Raw genomic sequence first — 17,254 nt, 5'->3', positions numbered from 1 at the left:
AAACTCGTTACTTTTGAATCATAGTAAATGTGAATTTTTAGTTTTTGGCTCAAAGATTCAACTCAACAAATTCAACATTCGTTTCTTCACGAATCGATTTAGGTAATAGTCTCCTATACCACTTTTTTCAACTTAGGGGGGGGCTGGAACTTCGGTCGATGCAAAAAAAAAATCCTTTCTAGCTTCTTTAAGTAATTTTTTTTTCTTATTCCATTGTGTTTTTTGCCCCTTTCAGATGATTTGTCAGTGGACCAAGTTATATGGTGAGTCTTATTTTTTTGCTCATGTAGCAAGTCATGATTTTATTGTTGTTGTGGGGGGGGGGCTTCCAGCACCCCCTTCCCCCTTCCCGGATATCTACTGGTGCGCCCGGATGGTGCGTCTCTAAAATTGATGTAGAGCCCCGGTTCTCAATCCGTAATATCAATGCATGTCTCATGAATATTCAATGAACAAAATGATGATGTCATCAGGCAATTGGTTGGTTACTTTTTTGCAGACCGCACTTCATTACAGCGAAGCGCGAGAAAAGCAGAAAGGAAAGCAAGATGGATTGTTTTTTGCGTTTCGTGTGCAAATGTCACGTGCCAAATACGACATTTTACATGCTGCTGGATCTAGGAAAAGAGGCTTCTTTCCGAGACATTTCGGTAATTTATTTTGATTGATAACTGATACTAGTATAAAAACATACCCAGAATTTCTGTTAGCACGGATCACTATAGTATATGTGACTATGCTTTCTGTGCACCCTGTGTACTAGTATGAAACGTAAACAATACCCACGTGCGGGTGAATGTTGACGCCAAGACTCCGAGTCAGAGTCAGACTGCACTGGTGAGTGGCGGTGGTGAGACTGTCTGAGTCGTGAGTGCATGCCAAACTATAGTCTATACAGGCTTTACAGCTGGCAGCCGTCTGTTTCGAGTTTTTAAACATTTTTTAAAAATTTCTCCTCGTACACAGACGGCTCGCTATCGTGCAGCCACCATTAGGGGACTTGCAATGCAAAATCCCCCCGTCAGGGCTTTTCAATTTTTGTCGATCTAATGAATAAAAATTTTGAAAATTAACGCGACCGAAATGCAATAATTGCAATTTCCCTCGGTAATCCTCTGTTTTAGGGGTCCAAATTATTTTAGGTTGCTAACTTCAGGCAAAAATCACAAATGCACTTACAATGAGAATAAGTCGTCCGCAAGCTACAAGGCCGTGAACGTACGAGCACGCTCGATCGCCTATCGGCCTGGCTGGTCAGTTGACTGCTCTCCTGGGGAGTCAAGGCGAAAGGTGGGGGGGGGGTCCAATAGATACATATATATTGCTATATAACACCTCTGTTAATAAAATCCCCTCAAACAGAGGAGGTGTTATATAGCAATATATATGTATCTATTGGACCCCCCCCCCTTGTGCCTGCGCCCCTTAATAATGGAGCAGTTCATCCCCTCTTGCCACCACCCCTTCTCCTTGCTACCAATGTCATCATTATGCCCTAAAATGTACCCCCCAATGCCACAATTAATAAAATCCCCTCAAACAGAGGAGGTGATATATAGCAATATATTATATGTATCTATTGGACCCCCCCCACCTTTCGCCTTGACTCCGATCCCCGGGAGAGCAGTCAATTGACCAGCCAGGCCGATAGCGATCGAGGGCGCTCGTACGTTCACGGCCTTGTAGCTTGCGGACGACTTATTCTCATTGTAAGTGCATTTGTGACTTTTGCCTGAAGTTAGCAACCTAAAATAATTTGGACCCCTAAAACAGAGGATTACCTTTCCCTCTTGGCATTGATTGCCAAAAAATGGAGAAAAATAAAGTTAAAAGGAACAAAATCAAAAACAGTGACTTACCTCGGCTGTCGTGCAAATTCACTTCCCTGTTTTATCCGATCTTAAGTACATAAACATATGGCCATTGAGTCCCCTGTACACTAGAACTTCGGTCTCTGTATTTGGTGAGTGAAGCCAACGGAGTTCAGCTAAACAACCAACAAGAGATTACAGATCAACAACTCCATTTTCCATGCCACAGGCAGGCATAATATGTGCTCGCCTTAGCGACACATAATTTTTGGTGTCCATATTTTTTGCGCAAACATTGAAGGGAGGGGTCATTTTAGGGCCTAATAATGAAAATTATTAGTGAATGTCAATGCCACTGAGAATAGTATCATTGTGAAATGAAATGATTCCAGATATTGAGGTCAGTCTTTTATCTTTTGGGGGCTTTGTATCGAAAGTTATTTGGCAAAGTCACGAAATGAGGTCGCTCTTTCCAGAATGAGTCGATTGTGGTGAAGCCCAAACATTACTTTGCATCAGAAATTTTAAAGATGTGATTAAATTTTTGTTGAGTCATTTATTATTCTTTTTGTTCACGTCTATCCCCAGGTGATATAAATTGATATTAGATTCCAAGATGAACTCCGGTCCATGCTTCAGATGTGGTAAGGGTGGACATATTGCCCGTGATTGTCAGAATGAAGTGAGAAATGGTGACGACTATGCTAGGAATGGATTTGGGGGAGGAAGAAACAGAGGTATGTATAAAGGTTAAATAAGATGATAAAGATAATAAAATAGAATACACACAACCTTGAAATATTGATTATGAATGAAAGATTATTATTTCACTTGCAGTGATGTGTAGAATATTTATAACAAATTTAATGTGTTCTGCAAAAATGTGAATATTTTTTTCTTTTTGATATTGACTAATTATAAGCAATTGATGACTTCACATCTTTAATGATTAAGAGTATATATTTACTTGGTTACAAATAAAAACAAAAAGAGAAAAACACTGGTGGCATTACACATTTATAAATAGGTAAGTAAGTACTCAAAGAAGAATTTCCAGAATTTTTACAAAAATTCATATTTGAACACTATCATATCATTCTAATTTATTTTTAGGTGTGGTTAAAGGTTCAGGCAAATATGACATAGAATTGCATTGTTTTTAATGTAATTTTTTTGTTGATAAATTGTTTGGCTACGTTTAGGTCGTTTTACAAATTCCAATGGTGGGTCTCTATTGTCCAGTAAGTATCGCTTGTTGCAATCTTAGACCGATTGATGCCGTTCTGCATGTAACTGTAAACATTGTACTTGTATTGTAGATACATATAGGCCTACCTGGTGCTGTATACTCTACACAGACTATTTTGAAACCTGCTTTTGAAGGCATTGTTCACATTCAATCGAACATTGACTTTGTCTTTTGTTATCATTTTGGTATTATAAACAACTGGGTTGGATTAATAGGCTCTTCTGAAGTGTAGTTGACTGTATTTAGGTTACTGCCCCAGGGGTGTTTACTTTGACGAAGATCACAAATCCCTGATAATTAAGCATATGGCTTATGGGAAAGTTGTCATTGTCCTAATTTTGAGGCTTGGAGGGAAAACCCATCTTGATCTTGGACCGGAAGGATTAGCAAACAAAATTTCTGTGTCCTGGATCGGCCTGGAACTTGGAGCCACCGCACAACACAGCCTGGCCTTGCTTGGTGCACGCCAGACCCTAATTCACTTTCATACCTAGCGATGTCAGTGAACTAATTTAATGTAAATTTTGTCCAAATCAATTCCCAAGTACCGATCTTAATGGCACTTCCAAGGTAATGGAGCAACATTCAGAAATAAATTTTAGCATTCAATTTTAATCATTATTTGCAAAGAAATGGCACCTGACAGTAGTTCCTGAAACCCACTTTTGAAAATATTTACATATGTTTCAGCGATCCACATCATTAATGAGATATGAATATTCATAAACATGGTTACACAGTCCTTCACGTTTATAATTTCGTGGAGCTCAATAAATCGCTCTCATTTTTCTTAGCTCAATTGATCTCCTCAGAATCGCTCTCCGTGAGGAGCTCAAATCAATTCATTGCATTACATGTGTGATAAATAGATAGTTCTTAACATTGTATATATGCAATAGCTGTGTTAGCTATTAATTAATCTGTGGTGAAACTAGACCTGGGTCACGTCAATACGTTTACAAGATGTCGTAAGCGCTCCTCCAAAAAAAAATTGCTAAAATTTCACATTTTACATCTTTAAATCCATGAAATGGCCTTCTCTTTTCCATAATTCCTTGAAATTACTGATTTGAACTTACCTCGGTAAATATTGTAGTTCCACATGTAGACTTCCATGGTTTTGCCATGAAAATCTACATATGGGACTACATGGGACAGCAATATTTACCGAGTTTCAATTAAAATCAGTCGGGGAAAGAGATGAATATTCTTCTTTTTTCTGATAGTTTTCAACTAAATCGAAGTAATTTTGAGGAATGATGGAAAAAAAGAGGCCATTTCATGGATTTAAAGATGTGAAATGTGAAATTTTTTCAATTTTATTTTAATTTTTTTTTTTTTTTAGGAGCATGATTTTTTGGCTCTCCTTATTTTTTTTTTAGGAGCAGCGCGGTAGGAGGACCAGTGCGATCGCGCTCCTCAAAAATGAAGGTCTGGTTACCGAGTTTGGACATGCATTTTCTAGGATAAAACATTTCACTCAAACTTTTAAAATGACTATCAGAAGTTTAAAGTTATTGATTGGATTCTCTGTTTTAGCTATATCATGCTGCATTACATTACAAAATTGGTGTATTTTTTTGTCTCGCCCACCAGAGGTGAAGGCGAGACTTAGGGATCCAAATGTCGTCTGTCCGTCCGTCACAAATCTAATGACACATAACTCCACAACCGTAGGTCACTTTTCAACCAAAACTTGGGTGGTAGATGGACTTAGGGGACCTGCATGATATGCTGCAGTCAGAGGTCATATGGTAAGGTCAAAGGTCATTTTCAGGTCAGTGTTAAAGTTTACATGCAAGACTCTCTTATGACACCTAACTCCGCAACCGTAGGTCGCTTTTCAACCAAACTTGGATGGTAGATGGACTTGGGGGACCTGCATGTGATGCTGCAGTTAGACGTCACATGGTAAGGTCAAAGGTCATTTTCAGGTCAATGTTAAAGTTTACATGCAAGACTCTCTTATGACACCTAACTCTGCAACCGTAAGTCACTTTTCAACCAAACTTGGATGGTGGGTAGACTTGGGGGACCTGCACGTTATGCTGCAGTCAGAGGTCACATGATAAGGTCAAAGGTCATTTTCAAGTCAACATTAAAGTTTACATGCAAGGCTCTTAAGGCAAGTGTTATTCCATCCCAGTCATATTGCAATGAGGTTTTGATACAATTCTGTTGCATGCCCTCGCGAATCACGATATTTCTGGTTATTTTTATACGTGGGCGAGACACAAAATTGCTTTTACCTTGTGTTAATTACGACTTAAAACGTAAACCCATAGCCAGTTATAGAATGACATCTGATATATCTACACAAAGGCAACGTGAAATGAACTTATATTTGAACATTTTCTTTTAATATGATGTAAAATGATGACCTTCATATTATCCAAAAGAAAATTTACAAAACAAGCAATAGTTTTCTGTTAGATTGAAATTAAGTTCTAAAAAAGATATGTAGTCCCATGTATAGAATTTTGGTTTAGTTTGGATTCTTCAATAAGGAGATAATGTAAGAAAAAAAATTGTGGCTACATTTTTGGATCAGGAACAGCTTTATTTTGGCTTCGATCTTGATTTCATCATTAAATTCTCAGATTTAGGGCCTCTTGCCACCATATATTCTTTTGGATATGTGCAGAAATTGGTGATTATAACTGGCAAACACAAAGTCAACAAACAGTGTTGCTGCCCTCTACATTCGTTTGGTGAAATATTAACTAAGAAATCAAAAGAAGACATCGCGATCAAAGCCAAAATAAGGTTTTTTTTCTGCTTGATGGGGCTGAAATTGATTTCAAGGATCGATTAAGTTAGATTGTCTGGGAGTAAATATGAGCCTAGTTCATGCATGGAGGTAAATAGTTACATCATCTTGCTGTTTATGTGGTATTTTTCCAAGACTTATTATAGCTTCTGATCTCTGCTGTAAAAGCTCTCAACCCGGACTGGCTTGACCCTGCGAAAATTCTCCCAACTTGCCAGGTTCGGAGTTCCGGCCGGCCTGGCTCCCAGTATACCTTGTCCCTTGTCAAAATTTACTTTCCCAGTTGCATGTTTGAAATCTACATAGTTTCAGGGATCTCAAATGTAACCCTATCTTAACTGGGCTATTTATACGGGGGGGGGGGGGGGTTCAATTTGACCCCCTCAGAATTCGGCTGTTGATTGCTGTGAAAATTTGCACACAGAAGTACATGTGAACTCCAAGACAATACAGTAAACTTTTAAGAAAATTGATCGCTTTTATTTTCTGATTACTTTTGCAAATAAGCGTATGAATTTGCCCTAAATTTACTCTTTTTTTGGTATGTTTTTGCCTTTAACCCACTTTATAATAGCTAGTAGAATGCTATTTTTGGTGAACATATATACATTTTTAATTTCTATAAATTTCCTATGTATTTTTTTGTTTTTTATTCTTATGTATTTCTTTATTTTTCAAACTTTTTTTGGATGAATTTTGTCAGGAATCCTTTGTCATGAATAACATACATGTAAATCCACCTAAAACAACAAAAGTAAAAATAATCATACTTATATGATTTTTGGTTGAAAAACACAATTTGCATTGACTTTGTACACATGGAATCATGTTTTCGAGCAATTTTGTACCTACAAAGTATTCCATAATTTCAGAACCAAGTACCCGGTCATCGCAAATTTGATCTAAAAAAGATGCGCAAGGCTTGAAAGGAAAGTCAGTGAGCGGTGCGGTCAAAAAATGTTGCCTAGCTGCATAGTTACGAAATTTGTCAAGGCCCCCCCCCCAGTGTAATGGGTTAAAGCAGTCATAACTTTCTTATTGCTTGTCTGATTTCTTTCAAACTTTCACCATTCTGTTTTATTTATTTTTATCATTTCCAACACAACATTTTATGACCAATGCTCTATTCCACTGTAAATTGATAATTTGACAACACGTACATTTAATATATGTAGTGCTTCTATTTTAGGTAGGGTTTTTTTTTTTTTTTTCTTTTCTTTTTTTTTGGTCTGTTTTTGCTGCTGTTAGCATGCAATGCATGCTTGTAGACCTACATGTACATACTATTTGTCAAGTAGTTCACATTTTATTGCCATTTGTTGCTCTCAATTTTGACAAATTAAGATGACAGTTAAGGTGTCTTGCCCTTGCAACCTTTACAATGGATATGATAAAGTTTACATGATTAAGTCACCTTTACTTTCATTTGTGAACTCTACAGTGTTTGCTGGAGGCAGCATGGTTTGGGGTCGTTTGTCCTTAAATCTGCCTGCTGTGTTTCCTTTCTCATGATTACTTAGGGTGTGTTTATGCTTCCATTGCGAGGACAGAATCAGCGATTTTAAACGTCGATTCAAAACGCTGATCGTAAACGTGGTTCTGGGAGTGCTGTTTATGCTTAACTTTTCAGAGCAAATCATGATCTCCAGCTGGCTTCGCATCGTAAAGCGAGGTCAAATTGAGCGCGCCTTTTTTCGAAAGTTTTTTCCGATTGTTGTTATTACGTGGAGATAACATGGAGCAATACGACTATTTGCCCGTGGATTTTCATCTCACCGGAAGCATGTACCAAATGACGTCATTTAAACACGTTTACGATCGTGGTTCTGTTTATACTTCCCCAGAAAGCCTGATTCTGGTCAAACGATGTTTACAAACGCACCTTTTTGTGAGTTTGCGATCGGCGTTTTGGACTAATCACGTTTGGAAACGCTGATTCTGGCCTGAAAAGTGGAAGCATAAACACGGACTTAGACCGTTTGAATCTAGAGGAATCATCCTTGTGATTATAAGATTAGTTTGGGGGGTTATGACTAGTTACGGCAAAGGTCACAGAGATCACATGTATCTTGTTTTCATAAATGATGCTCTTATTAGATTTTGGAGTCACAAGGTGAATGATCACAGATTCTTTGAAAATTTTAGAAGTTAAAAAGAATGTCCATGTATTTTTGATCTGGTATTTGCATAGTATTAAATTTTGACAATGTGCAGTCAAGATTCCAAGTTTTAAGGATGAGTTGCAACATTTGCATGCATGAAAGTCTCAATTATTATATATCAAGTATTATATTGAAGGGTGTTATAGCTCTGTATACTGTGGATTTTTATTTTTACATTTATGAGATTGGTAGTTCTCTGTTTTGAAGTTGAGATAAGCTCCAGTGGCTATTGTCCTGTGGAATTTTGTCCCTATAAATTAGAGCTGTTGATCTCAAAGGTTGCTGAAAGGCACAAGAAGGTCATAGATCACTATTAAATGGGTTTCAGCAATTGTTATTGGTATTTTTGTTTTGTTTTGTCTCAAGCAAATTCCTTTCAACAATGTTGCAAAATGTAATTTTACAGTTGGCAATTTGCCAAACTGGGCAAGGCATGTGAAGCCTATTTTTTTGTGGTGACAAAACATTGAGTTTTATGTTTTTCAGCTACAGCCAAATGTATTTCTGATCTTGTTTATGCTGTTACAGATACTAGATGCTACAAGTGTAACCAATTTGGTCACAGGGCCCGTGATTGTTCAGACACATCTGAGGAGGGTAAGAATAACTAGATATATCATTTTGGCAAGTCATTTCTTGATACATTCTGAATTTTACTTGGCACTTATCAGCAGACAGTACTTTCTTGTAGGATTGGGGTTAGGTTAGGCACGATGGAAACAAACATTGGCCAGAAAGTGGACATCAAACTGCAATTAATATTCCCTCTGGCCAAGTACAATGTAGATATTGAACCACTTCATGTGCAATAGTGATTTAAGCCTGGCGCACACTCCACAATTAGTTGTGAGAAAAACTTGTGACCCGATTTTCAAAGAAATTATAAGAATGATTTAAGGTTAACAAATTTAGTATTTTATAAAGAAATTGTTTTTCCATCTCAGTTGCTTTCAGAGTCAGCACTGCTGCTATATTGGATTGCGTAATGCAGGCAAGAATGTCAGAGGTGTTCTACTTGTTAAAAATTTGCAGCTACGGGTGGATTTCAATCATGCAAAATTGATAAGTCTACCACTTCATGTCTGAATATTTTATGGTCAAACTTGTGGCGTAAGGAAATAATTATAATGTCACAAGTCATGGTGATTGATGAATGGTACTTACATAGTTCCTTATTTCCTTGCCTCTATTTGGTGCCTCATATTCCAATGACTTTGTACATAAAATGTTTTCAAAGGTCAATCCACCCCAGAAAAATGATGATTTGAATAGAGAAATAAATCAAACAAGCACAATGTGAAGAATTCATCAAAATTGGATATAAAATAAGAAAGTTATGGCATTTAAAAGTTATGCTTATTTTTCACAAAATAGTTATATGCGAAACTCAGTGACATGCAAATGAGAGAGTCGATGATGTCCCTCACTCAATATTTCTTTTGTTTATTGTTTGAATCATACAATATTTCAATTTTTACAGACAATAAGGACCAACTTGACGTAACCATAAACTTGAAATACTGGTATCGTTTTTCCACATGTTCAAGAAGGAATGAAATTTTGTTTCACAGGACAATGAAGAGAAAATTAGAATTCTTTCATATTTCGTGTAATAAATACAAAAGAAGTAGTGTGTGACGTCATCAGTCTGCTCATTTGCATACCAACCAGGATGTGCATATAAATGTTCTGTGAAATTAAGCAAAACTTTAAAATGTCATAACACCATTTTCCATCCAATTTTGATGAAATTTTCAGTGTTAGGCTTGTTGGATTTTGTATTCAAATCAACTTTTAGTTGGGGTGGACTTGTGTCCTTTTAGGCTGTGTTGCATGATATCTGAATAAGTCATCACTTTTTTTCAAACCAGATCTCTGCTATCGATGTGGAAAACCAGGGCACATCTCCAGTAGCTGTCCAAACACCGATATAGAATATGGTAAGTGCCTTAACCCTAAATCTCCCGGGGTATTTTGATTCTTGTCATTCCGAGGGGGGATCACGCGAGCGACGCAAATATTTGCACGCTGGTATTGTGCGATGTAATCTACAAGGCTGTATGGTAAAACTTTCCAAAATAATGAGATTTTATTTCATATGAATTAATTATGCTAAATTTATGCATTATAATCATACTTTTTGCTCTAATTCACTTTAAAAGCTCCTAGAATGCTAATTTTTGGTAAAAATGTTCTTTTTAGCATTCTTAACAATCACATTTAAAAAAAACTTCGGTTTTCTTATGTATTTCTTTGTTTTTCCACTTTTGTTTTTTATTGTTTTTTCAATGGAAATCGTTCCAGACTTAATTCTGATCATAAACAAGGCAAAATTAATTAAGTAAAAGTAGAAATACTGATACATTTATGAATTTTGGCTCAATACACAATTTGCATTGGATTTTTACATGAAATTACGTTTATGAGCAATTTTGGGTCCGACATGCACTTACATAATGTTGCGTAATGTCGTAAACGCGTACCCAGGTGTCACAAATTTGGTCTCAAAATTTGCGCGAGACTTGAAAGTAAAAGGTCAGTAGTCAGTGACCGGCTAGGTCAAAAAATTTTGCGCAGCAGATATATCGCGAAAAATGTTGAGGGGGGGGGCCATTATGGGCCCCCCCCAAAAAAAAAGTAGACAAAAAAGTAGACTTGGATTGATAGAAAGGAAATCACACAAATATAAGAATGAAAATTTCATTAAAATCAGATGTGACATAACAAAGTTATGACATTTTAAAGTATTGCTCCTAACAGCTTATATCCATAGCCTGGAGGGTGTTTGTAAGTAAGAATGACTGGTGGTCCTTTCTTTTGGTAAATGGTAAACAACATCGTCGTTCTTAAAGTCACTCTTAACTTACGAACAGCTTTATGAAACGGCCCCCTGGTCGGTATGCAGATGATAAGAGTGATGATGTCACCCACTCACGATGGCAGTCATCGGTCTACCAAATCAGAAAAAAAAAGAAATTCAGTGTCCCCAAAGACTACAAATTATCAATCAAGTTTTGGCCTATATTTTTTCTAGATCTGTATATAAAATTTTTCAAATAATTAGAGCAAATTATGTGACTGAGCTATTACTTAGTTGATCGAGGTTTGGAAATTATAATTTTACATATAATAGTATGCAACATTTATATAGCGCTTAATACAAATGTTTTTAAGCGCTGCATACTATTACCCCGGCTTTAGCATATATCTAGATGAAGAAATATAGGCCTAAACTTGGTTGATAATTTATAGTCTTTGGCGACACTGAATTTCTTCTGTATGTATTTATTTTGCAGTCCACCGGTCTCTGCCGTAAATTAATCCCGGGCGGTCACCGGTCAAACCATATTTGTTATCGCTTACATGTCTATTATGTAAATTATCCCTCTATCATGTAATCGTCACAATTTGTCAATTTGTCAATTTGTCAATTTTTTTTATTTTTGTACTTTATATGCATTATGATTATTGCTATTATATTGAATTACCAATAAATGCAGAAACAAATGCCAAAAAACAAAACAAAAACAAACAAAAAAAACAAAACAGGATGACCCCTGGCTTATTACTGTATCCTATTAACGTATAATTGAAATACATATGAAATTGTTCCCCACAATGCGAAGCAAAGTTTGATTCCTCCTTGAATATGTGGGATTGCCACTGATGCAACCTTTATTGATCCAATGAAACTGCTTCATATAGGCAATCTAAAAAAAATAAAATGTGCTATATTTCATATGATAGAATACAAAACAAATAGTGAGTGTGTGACATCGACTCATTTGTGTATTACCCATGTTGTGCATATGCATTGGTCCGATTTATTTCTTCATACATACGCATGAAAATTTTTTGTACCAAAATCTGGCCTCATTTCATTGTTGATTATAAAAAATCAAGAAGACGGAAGTCTATAGGCGAAGCCATCCACAATAAAAAAAACATCAAAAGCAAGACAGGAGTCTATAGGCGAAGCCATCCACATTTAGTAGACTTTGCCACATCAGACATATTGCTTGCGTTCAGCATAGCAGCAAAGACAATAACTGCAACCTTTTCCCAAATTACAGGCTACTGTTTTTCGAAAATGAGAGAATTCTTAAATTTTCTTAAATTTCCTGGTTGCAAATTAGTTGAGGGTAAAATTGGGATGGGGCTAATGTTAGTCTTGGGTATAAAGAATAGCTATTCTCTTGAAAGGGTGTTCAGACTTTTGTGGATTGTTTCTTAATTTTTTCGAATGACCATTTCTCCCCTACATCTTGTATAGTCAAGTGTTACAACTGTGGGAAACAGGGACACATGAAGAGTAACTGTCCTGAGGGTAAGGCTTGCTACAACTGTGGGAGTACCAGTCATGTGAAAGCCCAATGTCCAGAGAATGGAGATAGAGACTATGGAAGTCGTGGAAGATCAGGTGGTGGTGGTGGTGGTTCAGCCTGTTTCAACTGTAAGGAGGAAGGTCACCAAGCTTTTGCATGCCCCAACATGACTTGCTACAAGTAAGAATAATTTGACTTGTGTCTTCTTGTTTCCTTCTTAAGCGAGCTTAACGTTTCACCAAATTATGCAAAGGCCATGTCCACCATTTGCTAGTGGATTTGATCCCCCCCTCCCGTGATGTTAGGGTTAATGAAAGCATGATTTGTTTCTTATGTAAGCATTTGAATTGTATCCTGTGAATCTGAAGAGCCTCCTTATATTCAATTTTAATCAGATATTTTGTGTTATATGCTTTGATTTTTCTCTTTTCATTCAAAGTACTTGCTTTTTGGGTGGCTTTAACTTATTCTGTTCTACTTTGTAACATATTAGGAAATGATTTGTAATAATTTTTTGCTTCTCTGTATAGATGGTACCAGAAACATGTCTTTGAATCATTGGTCCTTTGATTTTCATTCATGTAATAAGAGAAGAACACTTAGCGTATGAATTTCAAACTCGTTCCAAATTATCACAGAAGTCATCATAAACCGAGATATACCTTGTTCTTAAAAATATGTAAGTGCTGACTTACTATAATTTTCATTGTTTCGTTTATCATTTTTACTTGCGAAAGGCACAATAGGACATCATCCATGACCTAGGGAAAAAAAATGTCTGACTGACAAGACCCTTTTTTTTACTCCCGTTACGTCATTCAAACTTTTTTTGGGCTTTACCAAGAAATCATTTTAAGGATCAACTTTAATCTGTTTGTAGAAGTTATGTTTGATGACACTCTGTTTGATGAGTTTTTTTTTTAAATCACATCAGCTGTGACGGGAAAGGACACAAGGCTCGTGACTGTCCTGACGTAGAGAGTCAAGAGTACCGGGGATACCGTGGAACGCAGAAAGATACCAAGTGCTACAACTGTGGCAGGATGGGCCACATTGCTCGTGATTGCAGTGGCAGCGCTTGAACCATCAAACCCCACTCCGGCTATCTCCACTAAAACCTTGTTGTTTCCAGTCAGTTGATGGGGGTAGGAAAGAAGAGATATGAACTATTGAAATACAAAGTTTTTTTTTTCTTAAGTGAAAAAAAAAGAATGTGAGCATAATAAATTGAGACAAATTCAACTGACAAAAAGTGGTGCAACCACTTTGATTATCATGTTTGGGGGTGTTGATAATCAAAGAAATATAAATGTGAAAATCAAGCCTGATGTGTGAAAAAGTGGAACACTAGGGTGTATAAAGATGCAAGATGCCGGAATTTGCCATCAAAGAAAGCAGTGTTGCAGGCCTGTGCAGGAAGAGCACAGTTCGGTGTCGAGGGGAGATGTGGGAGATCAAAGAAAAAAAATTCAAATGACCTTGTTTGGTCAACTGATGAAGATACTGGGTGATGGTGTAGGAGTATCTAGTGGAGTGGAGTTTGGTGATGAGCCCAATCCTTTTTAACAACATGGGATAGGCTTTCTTAGATATATCTTAAGTTTTCAAAGCAGATATTAGTTGTAATGGTGTTCAAAAATAATACAATCATATAAGGAAATTGTAGAAAAATCATCGTTTGCGTGTGGATATATGTTGCTTGTATTATTTTATTCATTTTTCCCCTGCTCTAAAAGTATAATTTGTCACCTAATGTTCAAGTGAAGCTTCTGGAGGTTCTAACAAAGCAGCTGAGCTTGTATATATATATTATGATTATCATAAGTTACAAGTGAAAATAAACTTTATTAGTTTCTAGATTGTGCATCACACCTACATGTAGGTTAGTGCATATCTTATGTACTGTAGGAAAGAGATTTTTTTTTAAGAAACAGTAAAATATTTTTGTTTTTCTAATATCATTAATACAGTCCAGACTGAATCATTGGATGTTAAATACAACTGGCATTTTTTTTTCAGGGGTTATTTTTCACATCTTACAGCCCGAATTTGCAACATAGTGTAAGCTTTAGTATTGCAATGAGTAACGATTTCCAGTTTCCATGTAAATTTTTTTTTACTCTCATTGCAATCAGTTGTTTAGATATTTATTTTCAATACAGCTATTGATAAGGTGTTGAAATTGCTGTTTTGAATGTGATTGATGTCTAGTAGTTAATGTTAGTGTTGGTATGGTCAATTTCTAACAGATGATAAGTGTAAAGGGATGGGAAGAATTATTCATGTAAGATTTGTTTTTACAAAGTCCTTTGCGATTTTTTATGTCCCTTTTGGCTAAGCAGGTACATCACTATTACATATTATAGTTTTAATATGACCATCTTTATTCCTGAATAAATTAAGTGCCTGTGTAACTAATTATGAGGTACATAACCATTTTGTTTCATAAATGAAATTGGAATCACTTTTCTTTTCTCTTACAATGCATTCTACATTTTAGACTTTTACAGGCCTATCAGAATTTAAAATTATTTATGAAGGATCATTTTCTAATAGCAGTGTTTCGTTCACATGGAAAATGATACATGAAATGTTATACTTATGGATGTTTATTGTTTTAAGAATTTTATTCATGTATGTTGAGTCAGTGTTAAATGATTGATTTAGATATTGAAATCTGCTTCAAATAGGGTGTATTTCATTAACTGCACACTTTCTGGTGTCATCCAGTGATGGAATTATTTTTCCCCTGATTGATACCCATCAATCAATAAAACAAAATGGATATAAATGACTAAACAATTTTGATTTTGAAACAAAAGTTGATATGATGGCTGCTACGTGATGCAGGGAAGTGACAATGATTTGACAAATGGGGAACAGTATGGCCATCTACATGTACTATCATTCATTGTTTTTGTAAATATAGTTTGTATGGAAAGGGCAGTTCAGATTTCTTTTGTTGAGTAATAGAAAAAAAACAAGCCCCGATCACTTCTGAATTTTTCTTTCCCAAAAGTGGCTGAAATCATCTTAGTTTTCTGAAAATGCTGCATCGTACATTAATAATGTTCCATGTAGTGCATCCTGTAAAACAAAACATTGCTATCAATAACACAAGTAGTGGTGCTGTGGATCAGATTTCTATGGTAGTTCTTCAAATACAACTTTTAGCTTAACATTTCAAAGCAGAAAAGAATGGTGATAAACCAACAGAAAGTAATATGTATTTTATGTCGTATCATACCACTCAAGACAAACAAAGGTCAGTGTCAGCTTCACTGTATTGTAGGTTCATTTGCATTGCAAAATTGTTGTTAGACATAATTCTTGAGAATACTGTGTCCATTCTGATATATTTGGGATTCAAGATACACTGGACTTTTGAACAGAAGGCAAGAAGAATCTGAACTGAAGTGGGGTCTTGAATGATGCCAATCATTAAAGAAACAAAATGGGAGGGGGTGTAATCATATTTGTGTGTCCATGAATGTGACCCTTATATTATTATTGGACCAGCAGTTTTATCAGTGGCACTTGTGTTACAGTCATGTATCATTTTTACCTGCTGAAGATCATATCTGTGCCTGTAGTTTTGTACATAGGTTATGATCTGGGAACTTTAAAATGTTTGATTATCCACTTGACAGAGAAGATCAATTAAGAACACTTTGAGTATAAAGTAATAATTATTTGGTGTTATTGGTTTTATGTAAAGAGTTTGATGTCTGTTATGTGAATGAATGTGCTTGATTGTCTGATTAGCTGCTTGGGATGTGATTGATCTTCATGAAGCATTAAATGCAATTATCCTCATACTTTAACCACTGAAAGTTACAGTTTCTACATGATACTTTTCTTTGGGGGAAACAATACAGTATATTCTCCAGCTCCATAACAATTGCTCGGATGGAAAATCTGCACATTAAGCCAAACATAATACCTAACATCCAAAACTGAGTAAACCCCAAATTTTCTATTCAAAAAACTATTACAGTCCTAACTCGTACCCTGTGCCCTCTGAGACATAGAGTACTGAAGTTGAGGTTAAAGAGATTTATGGGGTCCAAAGATATTTGACTGTTTCATCTATTCATATTCATTTTTACCAGCGGAAATTATTTAATAAAACACTCCCAGGAAAGCTTTTGATTCAAACAAAAATAAAACAAATGCTTGAAAATGGAAAGGTCTGAACAGAAACATGAAAGAATTCCATAATAAAACTGAATCACACAATTACACATACTTCAAAGTTAGTGGGCCACTTTATTTCACCAATGCATTATATATAATGTACTTTCTTATTTTACATATATGTTATGCAGTTTCATAAGCAACATCAGCTTGGTCATCTGTTATGCCCATCACAATAGCATCGCCACACAATTAGGGGCTTCCCCACTACTGCAGCTGAAAGACTGCATCAGATTATGCAATGGGAAAAGCCATTTCTTCACGAATATTTAATTGATATCAACATAAAAAGTAAGATATACAAATAATTAAATAGAGCAAACTAAATTAGTACTTAATCTGCAACATCAAAGATGATATCAGTCGTAAATTACTCATAGAAGAACCATATACACATGGTTACAATATCTTTCGTTACACCTGAAGTACTGATATTGATGCTCTGGTTGGACCTGAAAAGGCTTGAAACATTTATTGCACTACATTTTTCTTTAAAAAAATAATAAATCTGTGAAACTTATGTGGTGGACATATGATGAACCATGGCAGGCCATCCTTCACATTACCTCAACTGTCCTTCAGGGTAAGCATGAGTCGCTTTAATCATGGCAAACAACACAAAGATTAGCTATTCATTAAAGGACTGATTGTTAATGCTTGGTTCCAATCAAATATAAAAATTACATGATCAATGTCTTATCTTCATGTTACCATGCCCATATGTCTATGTACAAGAGGGA

General features: G+C 35.9%; 1 protein-coding gene across 1 annotated transcript; it reads left to right on the top strand.

Moving 5' to 3' along the window:
- Positions 1-551: 551 nt before the first annotated feature.
- LOC121409946 (zinc finger protein GIS2-like) lies at positions 552-16,006 on the top strand. Its single transcript, XM_041601739.1, has 6 exons — positions 552-650; positions 2,400-2,548; positions 8,521-8,589; positions 9,864-9,932; positions 12,266-12,497; positions 13,252-16,006. Exons 2-6 carry the CDS (start codon positions 2,428-2,430, stop codon positions 13,397-13,399), a joined length of 639 nt encoding a protein of 212 aa, XP_041457673.1. The 5' UTR covers positions 552-650; positions 2,400-2,427; the 3' UTR covers positions 13,400-16,006.
- Positions 16,007-17,254: the final 1,248 nt, after the last annotated feature.

Source organism: Lytechinus variegatus, chromosome 3 (assembly GCF_018143015.1).
Source record: "Lytechinus variegatus isolate NC3 chromosome 3, Lvar_3.0, whole genome shotgun sequence".
Lineage (NCBI taxonomy): Eukaryota > Metazoa > Echinodermata > Echinoidea > Temnopleuroida > Toxopneustidae > Lytechinus > Lytechinus variegatus.
This window is presented reverse-complemented; position numbering and strand designations above follow the sequence as displayed.

Excerpts from the sequence above, each read along its gene's own strand:
- LOC121409946 (XM_041601739.1), top strand. The coding sequence starts at position 2,428 with ATGAACTCCGGTCCATGCTTCAGATGTGGTAAGGGTGGACATATTGCC. Across the intron at positions 2,549-8,520 it reads TGGGGGAGGAAGAAACAGAG|ATACTAGATGCTACAAGTGT; the intron begins GTATGTATAAAG and ends ATGCTGTTACAG. Across the intron at positions 9,933-12,265 it reads AAACACCGATATAGAATATG|TCAAGTGTTACAACTGTGGG; the intron begins GTAAGTGCCTTA and ends CATCTTGTATAG.